Here is a 13,834-nt window from a genome sequence, read left to right as displayed (position 1 = left end):
GATGAGCAATCTGACACGTGTTTAGAAAAATAAGTGCAGTTTCACATTCACTCAAAGCAGCCGGCTCTTTGATAGTAAGAAGGCTGTAAAGCTGAGGAGTCACACACAGGAAATTAACAGTTCCACCTTAAATACTCTAAATGTTGTTTAAAAAAATGAGTTTCTCAGCACAAAACAAGAGTAAAAAGTCCCATCCCCCTGTGCACTGCAATTTTACAAAGCACAGCCAAACAGTGGAAAGATTGGTTCCTTCCATTCTGTGATCGGGCCTCATGTCTGACACGTCTGATAGCGTCTTTATTTGTCCCTTTGATTTGTGGGCTACAGAAAAACAGCCTTTTATGATGTTTATTCAGGGAAAAATCACTAAAGGAAGCATCAATCTCCTGTGTCAAATACAGTGATATGTGCCATACTGTACATTAGTGAGTTGCCAGCAGACTCCTTGATGGCTGGCACAGAGGTGCTGAGAACTGATCTATTATCTAAGGACTGGCAGCCTGGCAGCAGCCCCTCAAACTGGCTGCAGTTATTCTCAATATAACACACTCACAGGGAAGCAACATTTAAATTTAAATGTGTTTCCTCAGGCAGAAACACTTGTTTCGTATTCACTTAACTTTCAAATAACAGAGTAACACTTCCTACCTCGCTCCACTTTTGGTTCAAACCAGGTCTTTGTAAACCACGTCTGCTGTGTTATTCCAATCGAACCGTCTCGTGTAAAGCTTGCGAGAGATGTTCAGTCATGCCATCAGTTCATTACTTCACGATTTTTGGCAAACAGGATCTTGGCTCACAGTCACCAACATGCCTTGTGATGTGACTCATTTAATGAACTTGTTTTATTGTAATCAGAACACAAGAACATTTAATTGGTGGATTTAATTTTCACAACAGTTCAATTCATTTTTATTTATACAGCCCCAATAACAGCAACGGTCCTCAAGGCCTTTATTGTAAGGTAGAAACTACAATAATACATACAGAGAAAAACCCAACAATCATATGACTCCCTATGAGCAAGCACTTTGGTGAAAGTGGGAAGGAAAAACTCCCTTTTAACAGGAAGACACCTGTTCCCCTTTCCTTCTCCTCAGGGTTTTTTCCGCCGGACCATCCAGAAGAACCTCCATCCGTCCTACTCCTGTAAATATGAAGGTTGCTGCATCATCGACAAGATCACGCGCAACCAGTGCCAGCTGTGCCGCTTTAAGAAATGCATCTCTGTGGGCATGGCCATGGACTGTGAGTTTTTTTTTGTTTGTTTTTAAGCTCGTCATAGATTTTAGAGAAGAGGTAATGATTTTTAGTTCACAGAGGTTCATTTATTTAAAAAGCAGCCTTCTTACACAAAGGCAGATTGAAGGTGCTGTGCAGAGAAAGTAACTCACACTAGAAAGCACAACAGAAAAGTAAAACAAAAAAATTACAACTAGTAACTAGTAAAAATAAATATTTCACATAGAAATAAAAAGGTAAAATAGATGGTGTCTGGCAGTTACGGTGCTAGTTGATTGTAACTTCTCAGTTTTATCTGCTGTGTTGGACTTTTAGAGCCAGAAGTTACTCTATTTAGAAGAGAAGGTGATTAGTTGTTAATCTGATAATGCCTGCAAGTGTGCTTAGCTACGGGCATTCATCAAATGTACAAGTGCTGATAGCTGCTAACCAGTGCTGAGCAATAAAGTGATAAAAATACTAGAATTTTACTCATCAAAATCAAAATGTTCGCTGTGTTACCCCACAGAGAGTCAAATTGTTGCTCAGTTAATTCCACTAAAATGTTCCAAAAGACAGCAGGAGCACAAACAGGGTGAAGAGGTCCAGTTCAGAGGCTAGAGTTAGCTCCCTGATTTGTGACACCTGTCAAACCCCTGCACCAATCTCAGCATCCAGATGGATTGATTTAAAAAGAAGAAGAAAGAAATCATGCACTGTGTCATTTTTATGTAAAGTGAAGCTATGCATTAGTTTTTGCTACTTTTGTGTTGGCTTTATCTTTTTCGGCCCACGTGAGCAGTGCACATTGTTACAGTGTTTGGCAGTAGCTGTGCCTGAAGCTGTGCTGGTATACTCTTCAAAGCATCTATAAAAATCCTTCATAAAACAAGCTAACGGAGCTTTGATTAGCATGAGCTAAGCTAGCTATCGGCATCTAGCGTTGTTCGCATACAACTACAACAATCAGTCATCCTTATCCTCAAGCACAGAGAGGGAAATATTCATCACAAACAAAACAGAACGATGGATCCACAGCCCCATTCAAAGTAAGTGAGAGGCAAGAGCATCGAAGCGTGAAACCCGTGCATGCGTGGGTAGCCTGAGCCTTTTGTTCTCACATAAAAACTTTGTACTGGACTCTAATTTGAGATGAACAGTACACACTTTCAAAATTTGCAAAAACATGTTACTGGGTGTTCACACAGATTTCTGCACAACGTTGCAGTCTAACTAGTTAGAGTGATGAATAATGGGGAACTCTCACATGCTCATCAGCATCTTTGCAAGTGCATCTGCTTGTGTGGATGTTTCCCAGGATGTTTAAAAAAACCCTCGCACACACATTCAGAATATTTGTAGCATATTTACTTCTTTATGTTTGTTTTAGTATTTGCTTTAGCAGCATTAGAGCTTTAAATTTGTAAGCCATTTACTGCAGTGGATTAGCAGAGGAGGAGACTTCAGTCACGTCTGATAAACACACTCAGTGTCACCAGATCTCCTTGCAAGCACGAGGATGGCAGTGTACACAAAAGTAGGTGCTTTTATTAGCACTGAGTGCGTAACCAGGATATCATCTGTGCAACCTTGTATGCAAGCTGTTTGTGCCTTTATACAGCAGCGTATATAGGATTTTACTACAAAGTGTTATGCAACAGAAGTAACATCTATTTGTGATTATTCTCCGCTTCTGTTGTCATGTTTGGAACACGTTTGCTAAAACTGATTTAGCCCGTGTCCTTACAGGAAGGGATTGATTATTACTGACACTGAATGTGCACGGAGTACTCATGTTGGAAGAGAGCTGTGATTATAGGCACTCGGTGAAAGAGTCATCCAGGCATAGTGCATAATTAGCCTATTATCAAAGTCCTTTCAGTGTAAAACCTACGATCAACAGCTACTGCATTGGAAAGGTTTCCAGCTCAGCTGTAGACAAACATATCAGAGCTCCTCGGTCCAATAATGCATGTTCACTGTGCCTATTTTTGACTAAACTGGCAGGCTTTCATCTCCCACAGAAAAAAGAACAATTCCATGTTACTGTGTCCTTCCTGCCCCTGTCTGATAGTGGTGTTGGATGACTCAAAGCGCGTGGCCAAGCGCCGTCTGATCGAGGAGAATCGCGAGAAGAGGAAGAAAGAGGAAATGATGCGGATGCTACAGACGAGGCCAGAGCCAGACACAGCAGAGTGGGAGCTGATCAGGATGGTGACCGAAGCCCACCGGCACACCAACGCCCAGGGCTCCAGCTGGAAACAGAAGCGCAAATTCCTGGTAGGCTTTTAGTTGAGTGGACATCGCCTTTAGGCTGAGCACTGTTGCATAAACTAGAATAGAAATCTTTTCACATGAAAGTCAATAGCAGTGTCATGTTCAGTTCAGAGAACTGAACATGACACTGCTGTAAAAAGTGATGTAAAGCTTTGCAGAGTTTTACATCACGCTGTTCGTCTGTGTCAGCCGTGGCTGTGGCGCACAGCCCGTGGAGGAAACCGAGGTGCCGTTTGCACCTTAATTGCCAACAATCGCTCTTTTGCGTCATGCAAAAATGTATTTGTTACACACAGATCTATTCAATGTGACCGAGAAGGATCCCGTGCAGGAAAAAAACTTCCAAACGGTCCAATAATGACTGCCTGCACACCCAAGGTGCTTTAGAGATAACAAATATGAAGATTATAGAAAGCAAAAATGTAAATTATACAGCAACAGAGATGGAAAAAGTATAAAGCATCATCTTAGATTATGAAAACGCAGCAGAAACTGCAAAAAAAATTACATAACACAGATCTGGGCATTTGAATCGGGCTGCTGTTTGGTCCTCGCAACAGCTCCTTCCTTCTTTCATGTAGCTCGTTACTCCAGAATTCAACAGCGCCTTGAAAGTCAGTTCCACTTCAGATATCAAACATCAACATAAAAGAAGGCGACTTCTTTTCATTTCAAAAGAAGCCGTTTTGAGAGCTCTCCTTTTCATCATGGCCAGCTTGCTCTGTGGCGTCCCATGTGATCAGTGTAACGTGCAGGCGCACGTGCTTTAAACCTCCCATGGTTACCTTGACGCAAAGGTCAGATGTTTGTTACCAGGCAACAGTTCCATGAAGGTAAAGACGGCTTTAAAGTTTTTAACAGTCTTCAGGTTACAGTTCGATTCAGCTCACTTTTATTTATGTAGCGTTCGCCAGCAACTGGAAATAATTTCTTAGGCATTGTGCTCATATTACAAAAGAGCGAACATTCATGTGCTTAAACTAAAACAATGCAACGACTGTGATGTGATTTGCATCTTGCACACACCGCTGAACAGTTGGCATCAAAGACCAGAAATAAACATGCAGTTTTAAATATTTGTTTCCGTTTTGTAACATCATAACGTAACATTGTATATGCTGCATTTACATTTATATTACATCGTGTTCTTCTAAAGCTGTAATCTCCTGAACCGACTCCATTTTTCCTTGAGCTTCTTTGATACGCCTCCTCTGCAAAGAAAATCAACCCACAGGCCGGGCGTTAAGCGTCTCATTCAGCAGATATTTCTTGTGGTATTTAATAGTTGAACAATGTCTCCTTTCTAGCCCGATGATATTGGCCAGGGTCCTATGGTGCCCACTTCAGACGGAGATAAGGTGGATCTGGAAGTCTTCAGCGAGTTCACCAAGATAATGACCCCTGCCATCACTCGCGTCGTCGACTTTGCCAAGAAACTGCCCATGTTTTCAGAGGTATGTGGTATGCGTGGGGCTTTACATCACTCTTTGTTTTGTATTTATCTTCAGTCTTTGATTCTGCTCGCACATCACGTCAGTTTTCCAACTTTCCGATCACTCTCGCCTTTTATTCAGTGATAACTTCACAAGTCAGGATCCTCTGCCTTGGATGCTGTGTGTGTGCTCCAGACAGACTCTGACTTTTCCTCACATCCCGCTTACACAGGACTAGATTTATAGTACAATAAAACAAATCTGCTTTTTATGTGGATATCTTTAATATGAAACATTAGCTGTAAGATGGATTTCGTCTGCTATCAGTTTGCAGCTGAACAGGATTAAGTTAGCATGCAATCTGTTCGTGATGACAGAGTTGGGATAATCGCAAAACTGTTGCTGTTTATATACACAAAAGTTTCAATTACACAAAATTTCACATTAGTGGCGTACATTCCAGTCCAGACAGAACCTCATCAAAGAAAAAAATCAGATATTTCTCTTTAAATTGTGACATATTTGCTGCAAGACTGCAATTTAACAGTAAATCACATAGACTCTTATCAGTATTGCTTTTATGTAGGAATATAAGTAGAATACAACCAGCTGAGTCAAATCTCTTATTGAAAAGAGATGCAGACGAGTTGCAGTCATCAGCACAGCCTGCCTCCGATTGACTGCAACGTGTTTGCGTTTGTTTGCCGACAGGTCGCTTCCCACCAGGCAACCTGTGCCATCAAACTGTTGCCTGCCATCAAAATCATTTTACCGTGAAGGTCATGTTCTCGTGCAGCTCTGGACTGCTTCCACTTCTGCTGCTATTTCTAGATCACTGCCTGGAAGTCCCGTTCTGTCCCTTGCAGTTGTGCCTTTGCATTATATGCTGGATCTCCTCCAATGTGTCACAATGGCAACTCTTCAACTTAACTTTCCTTCAGCTGGCCCAGTGTGTTGCCTTCTGGCTTGGATATCATGAACTTATGGGTGACCCCAGCTGTCATCAACAGAAATTACTCTTAACATGAAAGTCGCGTAACAAGATCAGTTAACAGTACAGATTAAAGAACCTCAGTGAATAATGTGCAACATTTAACTGAAGAGGCTTCTAAAAATCTGCGATAGTATTGTTTAAGTTTATGCTGCATTCAGTAAGAGACAAGTTTTAAGAGAAACATCAGCAGCAGTCTGATTTCTTACTCTGTGCCCCAGGAAAGGTTTCCAAACCCCCATTTCAGTCTTTTATATCTTTTCCCAAAATGTCAGCTCACACAGTACCTAAATATAGCCCGTCTACTTCAAAGACAAGAACAATTCAATCCAGCGGCTTTAAAAATGTGTCGCTCTCTCGAGCTTCCACTTTTACTGAAATTAACACTGTGAGTTTCTTTATTGTCACTTCTTTAAATTCTGATTTCCACTTTGAATTTAGACGGCTATAAATGATTTAACATTGTTATCTAAACTACACGTGCGCATACTCTGGTTTCACTGTAACGTTTAAAGGCAGACTGTGAGCGTAGCTCTCCGTTAAAACACTAACAAGCTCGTTAACCTAAGCTGGGTCTTTTGATTGGGAACTTCCTCCATCTGAAGCTTTTGTCCTGCTGCGTGCCAGCTGGGATTACACTGACTAATCCACCCCACACCCCCACCGCTGTCTCCCTCTCTCTCTGTATTAAGTGGTGACTCACCACTTACTGATATTGCTTTGCTCTCTGTGCAAACGATCTGTGAGCAAGTGCCATCGCATGTCTTCCCACCTAACTGAGTGCACTCATCATGTATATTGTAGGGGCTTCCTGGTTACATAAAGCCTGGCAAAGGACTTGTTGTGACTAGAATATTACAACCCTTCCCCTCTTATAATGGGGTGGAGGAAAAGCAGTCCTAATCCATTTCACTGTGTGTTTCTGTTTGTTATTGTGAAAGAGTCGGGACACTGTGTCAATGTAAATAAAAACTGAAAAGATCATTGCAGTTGGTGTAACTTTATTTTTGTAACAAATTGCTTAATATTTGCTAGCTAGCTTTTAGTTACTATTATATCATCAATGTCTCAATAGTTTAGAAAACAAACACAACTGACAGACTTTTCTAATTGAAGTTCAGCATTGTCTCATTTCCTGACAAGCTCAAATCTTGTTTCCCAGCTGCCTTGTGAGGACCAGATCATCCTGCTGAAAGGCTGCTGCATGGAGATCATGTCACTGCGTGCTGCTGTTCGCTACGATCCCGACAGCGAGACTCTTACTCTAAACGGCGAGATGGCTGTGAAACGCGAGCAGCTGAAGAACGGCGGGCTGGGCGTGGTGTCGGACGCCATCTTTGATCTGGGCAAGAGTCTAGCACAATTTAATCTGGATGACTCGGAGGTGGCGCTGATGCAGGCGGTGCTGCTCATGAGCTCAGGTGAAAAACGAATATTGTTACCATCGTCTAAAATCTGTTTAAGAGAAAAGATGTGATGTTTGTCATTCGACACTGGTTTTGTTAGATTTCAGGTTGCATTCCCACCACAATCTTTACACTGAAAATATATTCATATATGAACCAACAAGTGAGGATTTTTTTATCTTTTGTGGTCTTATGAAAGAACACAATTTCTTTTCCCCTGAAACATGTTTCAAAACAAAACAACAATGATTTTTTTCACATTAATGCGACACTATGTTGGAAACTAAGTCACTGTTGCTACATCACACAATGAAATTGCTCCACTCACTGAGTACAAATCAGCCAATAATAGCAGGATTGATTTGTCTTCTCTTTTTTAATTTTATGGTTTGGTAGGTTTAAAAAAACATTAATAACATTACTTGATGTTAAATCTCAGGTGTGGTGGTTCTGACCGTCTACGAAGTCAACCTCAGGATTATAGTTGCTGTATGCTGTATGCTTCTGCATGCCACTTTGCAACCCCACTCCACCTGGCTCTTTTGTATTGCTTGTACAGTTTTAGTGTAAATTATTCAGTGCTTCAAATGATCCACATTTTATCTTTTTTACAGATTAATTTTGCAAATTATTAAAAACAAAAAGCTAAAATATGTACATAAGTATTCACAGCCTTTGTTCAGTACAATATTTAAGCACATTTTGGGGCATTTTCTACCATTTTCTTTTGCAGAGTGTCTCTAACTCCATCAGATTAAATGGGGAGCATCACTGCACAGCTATTTTCAGATCCCTCCACAGATCTTCAGTCAGCTTCAAGTCTGTACTCTGATTGGGCCACTCAAGGACATTCACATAGTAGTCCCAAAGCCCCCCTTTGTTATCTAAGCTATGTGCTCAGGGTCATTGTCCTGTTGAAAGTCTGAGGTTCAGAGACTCTGAAGCAGGTTATCATCGAGGATGTCTCTGTACATTGCTGCATTTATCTTTTTCTGCCTGCTGCCAAAAACATCCCAACAGCATGATGCTTCCACCACCATGCTTCACTGTGGGGATGCCATTGGTGATGAGCGGCGCCGGGTTTCCCCAAACACAATGCTTGGCGTTCAGGCCAAACAGTTCAATCTTTGTTTCATTAGACGAGAGCATTTTCTCGTTGTCTTGGAGGTGTCTTTTGTCAACCTCCAGGCAGGCTGTCATGTGCCTTTCACTGAGGAGTGGCTTCCATCTGGCCACTCTACCAAACAGGCCTTATTGATGGAGTGCTGCAGAAATGGTTGGCCTTCTGAAAGGTCCTCCTCTCTCCACAGAGCAATCCTGGAGCTCTGTGGTCACGCTGAACGACCATTGGGTTCTTGGTTATCTCTAAGGCCCTTCTACCCTGATCGCTCAGATTGGCCGGATGGCCAGCTCTAGGGAGAGTCCTGGTGGTTCCAATCTTTTTCTATTTATGGATGACGAGGCCACTTTGCTCATTGGGACTTTCAATGCTTCTGAAATTTTTCTGTACCCTTCCCTAAATCTGTGCCTCAATACGATCTTGTCTCAGATAATTCCTTGGACTTCATGGCTTCGTTTGTGATCTTTTCAGATCATGTTTAATCAACTGACTTTACCACAGGTGGACTCCAATCAAGTTGTAGAAATATCTAACAGATGATCAGGGAAAACAGGGTGTACATAACATGGCAAAATGTGGAACAAGTAACAGGAATACTTACTTTCTGCATGCACTGTAAATAATGGAGTTGACTGCCTGTTATTTTCTGTGGTGGGTCTTGCTGCTGCTTCTCCTTTAGTCTCTCTATATAATTACATAGAAGGGCAGAGTGCCCTCCTGACAGAAATCACATTTTCAATTGTTTTCAGTCATTAAACAGGAGATAGCTGGAAAGAATAGCAGACTTCTGTTCTTCCACTCTGTACAGAGCTTTCTGACAACATTCTTTTGTGTCCCAGAACGATGGCAATTAGGCAACTTTGCAGTTTCCAGTGCGTTCATGGTCAGTCCTTACACTGGTGCAGGTGGAGCTTGCTCATTGCCATTTAAAGATATTTGTAAGGAAGTTATTTGCTTCCCATTTTTCAATCATTTGTAGTGGAAAAAACCCCACCATGGGACTGGCCCTGTAGTTTTAGTTCTGCTCTAATGCTAAAAGTCTACCATGGTACCTACAGTTTGACGGACTTTAACCACAGACATAAAGCTGATCACACCGGCTTTATTTGCACACTGATGGAAAAGGGAAAAACACATTAACTAAATTCCCACACTCCCTAAACAACCTGAATGGGAATAATCTTGTCTAATCTGCTTTTAATCCTATCACCACACAGCCCTAATTCCTAGACAGTCACTGTCTCTGAAGCTGGGCCACAAAGCCCCACTTGAGGTGGATTTCTTCAAAGTGTGAAGTAAAAGACACCCAGATGCAACCTTAACAGTGTTGGGGAGTAACGGAATACATGTACCGCCGTTACGTATTTAAAATACAAAATATGAGTAACTGTATTCCGTTACAGTTACCGTTTAAAAAGGTGGTATTCAGAATACAGTTACTTTGTTGAAATAAATGGATTACACTGCGGTACTTTCCTGTTTCATTATTGTCGCGGGTCAGGACTGTTTGGGTTTTGTTTGACAGCTAGTTCTGTTGTTCCAGGCGGCAGCGTTACGGTTGCCATGGTTACAGGGCGACGCTCTCTCTCTCTCTGCGACTGTGTGTTTCCTGGGTGAGAGAGCGCCTTTTCGTTGTTGTTGTTGTTGTGCTAAGCTAACAGGCAGAATGCTACAAGCATAGCTCTAAAGAATGTAGCATCATGGGCAGTGTAGTCCGTGTTGCAGGGAGAATGGACTGCCATACACGTTATGGGTCTGTGAGCGCGAGGAGGGAGAAAAAGGGGAGTGGAAAGGTACGAGTTGTCATCGAGGAAAAACGGGAGCTGGAAGCATGTAAATATAATAATAACCACTCAGCCAAGAAGAGTGCCTGACGAGCCCAGTTGTAAGTAAGCTATTAAGACTCGACTGTACACCGTGTTCGTGTTTTCCTCCGAAAACAATAAGTTCGTTGGAGCAGCCTTTCAACGCCTCTCTCTGTCTCTCGCTAGCAAAGTTGACCCAGACAACAAAGTAAAGCTATTTTCGCTACGAGCCCGACAGGGACCCCGAGTATTAGTCCAGAGGTCCCTTTACTACAGTTCGGAGTCGCGGACCTTCAGTAATAGTAATAAATCACACAGCAATAGTACATTCACGTTGTTGTAAAAAGCATGATAATATATTAAGTAATCCAAAGTATTCAGAATACTGTTACTGTCATTGAGTAACGTAACGGAATACGTTACAGAATACATTTTGGGGCATGTATTCTGTATTCTGTAATGGAATACATTTTAAAAGTAACCTTCCCAACCTGAACCTTAACATTGATTATATTAGATGCTTATTCACAAAACCATCTGCTATAAAATAAAATGCAATAATAGTTTCTCATAAATCTCTAATTCTCTGTTTCATAGTTGAAATGATGTAACTAGTGTGCAGTGATACACTCAGACGATGGACAGAATAATATCTGAACAACACTACAAGGGAGGGACAGACAGTATCGGCATGATTGATAGTTGGAAAGCAAAGCACTGTGCATCACTGCAGATCAGAAGAGCAGATCCTGCAGGTCATTCAAGGTCCTGGAATCTCTCCAAGACCTAGGATGACCTAAAGCAGCTTATTTATGGACATGCTGCTGCTGGAATTCTGTCAGGGTGTGTTTGCTTCTGTGTACATTTGAGATATTTTTAGGGGTAAAGATACTGAACACAGCAGCTTTTTTCCAAATTGTGAATATTGGGCTTTTTTCCCTTGTAGCTGATGGGTGCTAATTCTCTGGTTGCAAACACGCAGTTCCAGTGTTTGAACTGCCACACTTTTGCCACTTTCAGTTAGGTTTGTCGACTATCAAAATCGTTGACAACTACTTTAATAGTTGATGCGTCGTTTGAAGCTTTGCAAGATCCTGAAAGACGCAGGAATAAGTAGAAGGATTTAAGAGTTTTATAACAGACTGAAACAGAAGATGGCAGGAATGCGTGTCCGGTATTGTAGCTGTGCTACAATAGGGGCCGCATCCTTCGGAGGCCGTATTTGTAGGCCGATTACGTCACAGTGGTGTGGCGAAGGATGTCCAAATTCAAAGACTCCTCCAAATGTGGCCGACAAATGTGTCCTCCTTATCCCCAGAATGGAAAGATTGGTTGGGTGTATTCTTCGTGGCCCAACCTATCCCAGAATTCATAGCACGGCCCAGCTAATTCCAGCTGGCAACAATGGTGGAGCTATTAGTTTTAATAATATCATTACTCTTTCTGGGTCACAAAATAAACTTTTAAGATATTTTCAGGCAGAATGTAGCTGTGTAAACTCAAATATCTGCTCGATCTTATCAAGACATCACATATATTGCAAAAGTGCTCCGAACGTTTTCGGAAACGTCTGTTACCCATCAGCTCTATAGCTGCCGGGGTCACTAGGCCGAGAACAGCAATCTGCACATTCATTTACAGACTTAAAAATTTTATTATTTGGCGTTTTTCAGTGTTTTATTTGTTCCTGAGTAAATCGGTTTGGCTGTGATTAAAGTTATAGTTTTTACACAGCTGAATAAACGTCAAGCAGACAAATGATTAAACAGAATTTGGTAGAGAATTTACTCCAGTCTGCTGTTATATTTTAGATAGCAAGGACAGACGGCTGAGTTTATTAAACTTCACCGAAACAATCTGCAAATTTCATTAAAATTTAATAAACTATCATCTTGTCTTTATTGTTAGTTAGCACATACCTTAAACACTTAAAGCTGTAAGCTAATGATAGTTATATAAGAGCAGATGCTGCTGGTGCAATAAGCTGTACGTTTTACTCCAATGGATGCATGATCTATTGTCGACTAATCGCAAAAATAATCTGACTAGTTGACTATCAAAATAATCCTTTATACTACTTTCAATAAACCAACAGCTCCTTATATAAGTTACAGTGGGGCAAAAAAGTATTTAGTCAGCCACCGATTGTGCAAGTTCCCCCACCTAAAATGATGACAGAGGTCAGTAATTTGCACCAGAGGTACACTTCAACTGTGAGAGACAGAATGTGAAAAAAATCCATGAATCCACATGGTAGGATTTGTAAAGAATTTATTCGTAAATCAGGGTGGAAAATAAGTATTTGGTCAATAACAAAAATACAACTCAATACTTTGTAACATAACCTTTGTTGGCAATAACAGAGGTCAAACGTTTACTATAGGTCTTTACCAGGTTTGCACACACAGTAGCTGGTATTTTGGCCCATTCCTCCATGCAGATCTTCTCGAGAGCAGTGATGTTTTGGGGCTGTCGCCGAGCAACACGGACTTTCAACTCCCGCCACAGATTTTCTATGGGGTTGAGGTCTGGAGACTGGCTAGGCCACTCCAGGACTTTCAAATGCTTCTTACGGAGCCACTCCTTTGTTGCCCGGGCGGTGTGTTTTGGATCATTGTCATGTTGGAAGACCCAGCCTCGTTTCATCTTCAAAGTTCTCACTGATGGAAGGAGGTTTTGGCTCAAAATCTCACGATACATGGCCCCATTCATTCTGTCCTTAACACGGATCAGTCGTCCTGTCCCCTTGGCAGAAAAACAGCCCCATAGCATGATGTTTCCACCCCCATGCTTCACAGTAGGTATGGTGTTCTTGGGATGCAACTCAGTATTCTTCTTCCTCCAAACACGACGAGTTGAGTTTATACCAAAAAGTTCTACTTTGGTTTCATCTGACCACATGACATTCTCCCAATCCTCTGCTGTATCATCCATGTGCTCTCTGGCAAACTTCAGACGGGCCTGGACATGCACTGGCTTCAGCAGCGGAACACGTCTGGCACTGCGGGATTTGATTCCCTGCCGTTGTAGTGTGTTACTGATGGTGACCTTTGTTACTTTGGTCCCAGCTCTCTGCAGGTCATTCACCAGGTCCCCCCGTGTGGTTCTGGGATCTTTGCTCACCGTTCTCATGATCATTTTGACCCCACGGGATGAGATCTTGCGTGGAGCCCCAGATCGAGGGAGATTATCAGTGGTCTTGTATGTCTTCCATTTTCTGATGATTGCTCCCACAGTTGATTTTTTCACACCAAGCTGCTTGCCTATTGTAGATTCACTCTTCCCAGTCTGGTGCAGGTCTACAATACTTTTCCTGGTGTCCTTCGAAAGCTCTTTGGTCTTGGCCATGGCGGAGTTTGGAGTCTGACTGTTTGAGGCTGTGGACAGGTGTCTTTTATACAGATGATGAGTTCAAACAGGTGCCATTCATACAGGTAACGAGTGGGGGACAGAAAAGCTTCTTACAGAAGACGTTACAGGTCTGTGAGAGCCAGAGATTTTCCTTGTTTGAGGTGACCAAATACTTATTTTCCACCCTAATTTACGAATAAATTCTTTACAAATCCTACCATGTGAATTCA

The 13,834-nt window shown here is 41.8% G+C and overlaps 1 protein-coding gene across 2 annotated transcripts in view; it reads left to right on the top strand.

The window, feature by feature from the left end:
* The first annotated feature begins 1,039 nt into the window (after positions 1-1,039).
* The window catches only part of LOC121815886 (thyroid hormone receptor alpha), a 25,236-nt gene continuing 12,441 nt past the window's right edge, over positions 1,040-13,834 (top strand). Inside the window, exons 1-4 of one of the 2 annotated variants that reach the window (XM_042228777.1) lie at positions 1,040-1,248; positions 3,296-3,501; positions 4,806-4,952; positions 7,085-7,343. In XM_042228777.1, coding sequence (XP_042084711.1) covers positions 1,236-1,248; positions 3,296-3,501; positions 4,806-4,952; positions 7,085-7,343 — 625 coding nt within the window. In that variant the 5' untranslated portion in view covers positions 1,040-1,235. Of the gene's footprint in view, positions 1,249-2,143; positions 2,271-3,295; positions 3,502-4,805; positions 4,953-7,084; positions 7,344-13,834 lie in introns of those variants that run through there. The other variant, XM_042228778.1, reaches the window with a different exon arrangement.

This window comes from Haplochromis burtoni, unplaced genomic scaffold (assembly GCF_018398535.1).
Source record: "Haplochromis burtoni strain Fernald_Lab_line unplaced genomic scaffold, NCSU_Asbu1 Contig_349, whole genome shotgun sequence".
In the NCBI taxonomy this organism is placed as follows: Eukaryota; Metazoa; Chordata; class Actinopteri; order Cichliformes; family Cichlidae; genus Haplochromis; species Haplochromis burtoni.
Note: the sequence above shows the minus strand (reverse complement) of the source record. Positions and strands in the feature narration are given on the sequence as shown.